The sequence below is a fragment of the Gavialis gangeticus genome, unplaced genomic scaffold (genome assembly GCF_001723915.1).
Source record: "Gavialis gangeticus isolate Ggan-Ray unplaced genomic scaffold, GavGan_comp1, whole genome shotgun sequence".
In the NCBI taxonomy this organism is placed as follows: domain Eukaryota; kingdom Metazoa; phylum Chordata; order Crocodylia; family Gavialidae; genus Gavialis; species Gavialis gangeticus.
In genome coordinates, this window is record NW_017729014.1 from 23,267,962 (window position 1) to 23,269,350 (window position 1,389).

A 1,389-nucleotide genomic window follows, 5' to 3' on the forward strand; every position below is an offset into this window, starting at 1 on the left:
AACCGAGGCCCATGGGGCAAGTACGGAGGAGCAACAGCACTAGAGGAGGGCGGGGAACAGGTGAGCCGGCACTGGTCTGGCACACGGGTGAGTCCCGGGTGTGAGGACGCGCCTGTTCTCTACATCTGTGTCAGGAAGCCGGGCAGGCACAGGGCAGGGGCAGGCGGACGCCAGGCAGAACGAAGGGATGGGCACCAGGCTCCCAATTCCCTGCCTGCAGTAGGGCACCTCTGAGGCCGCCACTCCGCTAATAAGCAGAACACTACTTTCACCTGCAACATCTGCAGAAGAGGGCTCTTACCTGGCGTTAACTGGGGTGCTCGGGTGGAAGAATTCACGGGTCACTTGTGCTGCATACCACGAAACAGCTGTTAATGTGCACAGACCTGGGAAGAGGCAATGAAAACTAAAACACACAGCAAATCACCGACTTCCTGAGGTCTCAGGGCAGCCTTCCCGTTACCCACTTTGCATTATAATATAAGCACCAGCTTTAGAAGGTAATTAGGGCCTTTCATGATTTATTTTGCATAGCCTCTTTGGCTCACAGGTCCCAGAAGAGACAGGAATTGGAGTCTGGGGCTCCTCTACCCACGTGGGCCAACACTGTCTGTTTCCATTCAGACCTGTGGCTCTTCTGGTGAAGGTCTGAGGCACGCTAGTCCTTCCTCACATAATGGGAGACTGAGGTGCACTTCATCACAAATAGCTACGACTGTCATAAGGTTGCTTAGAAATATCATACAGCTCTAAGGGGACAGCTGGACAGACAGGAGAGACAGGCCCTTACGACGGCAAGGCTAAACGTGCTTTAAATTTACACGTGTGAATGATTTCAGTGAAGTCAAATGGGTTGTTCGTTGGTCATGCTAGTATAGTTCACAGCAGAGTTTGGATGCTGTCTTTAACAGTCCAGATCCCATTGAAAGATGGATAAAACTAAGTGCCAAACTACAGAGTGAATTATTTTTGTGAAGCAAAACCTCTCTAACCAAAGAGGGTCCCAGACCGGAAAAGGGTGGTTTGCCCCATGCGTTGTTCAGGACAGCATTATAACCCGGGGGAATCAGCAGTTTTCCCCCCTGCCTTAGAGCAAGGGGAATTCATGGGCATGCAGTAAGCAAGCAGACGTCTTCCCTTACAAGGTAGCGCAGACTGCAACCAGCTTTGGTCGTGGCAACATTTTTGGGCACTTGGAGCGTGGCAAGGGGCCAGGACATCTATTTGCTAGTCTAACATGATGGAAGCACGAGAGATCCCCATGTTGGCACAAAGAGCTTCTAGGGGGTCTCCGCACCGGAAGTAAAACATCCAGGCAATGCAAGGACAGGCCAAGGAAACAGCAAGGCCAAAATCACAGCGGCAAAGGTAAAAAATGAGCTGGTGAGG

General features: G+C 51.5%; 1 protein-coding gene across 1 annotated transcript in view; it reads right to left on the reverse strand.

Annotated features, from left to right (window-relative positions):
• Positions 1–1,389, reverse strand: part of CLDN19 (claudin 19) — a 26,527-nt gene that overhangs the window by 15,609 nt on the left and 9,529 nt on the right. Inside the window, exon 3 of the mRNA XM_019512027.1 lies at positions 302–386. Coding sequence (XP_019367572.1) covers positions 302–386 — 85 coding nt within the window. The remainder of the gene's footprint in view (positions 1–301; positions 387–1,389) is intronic.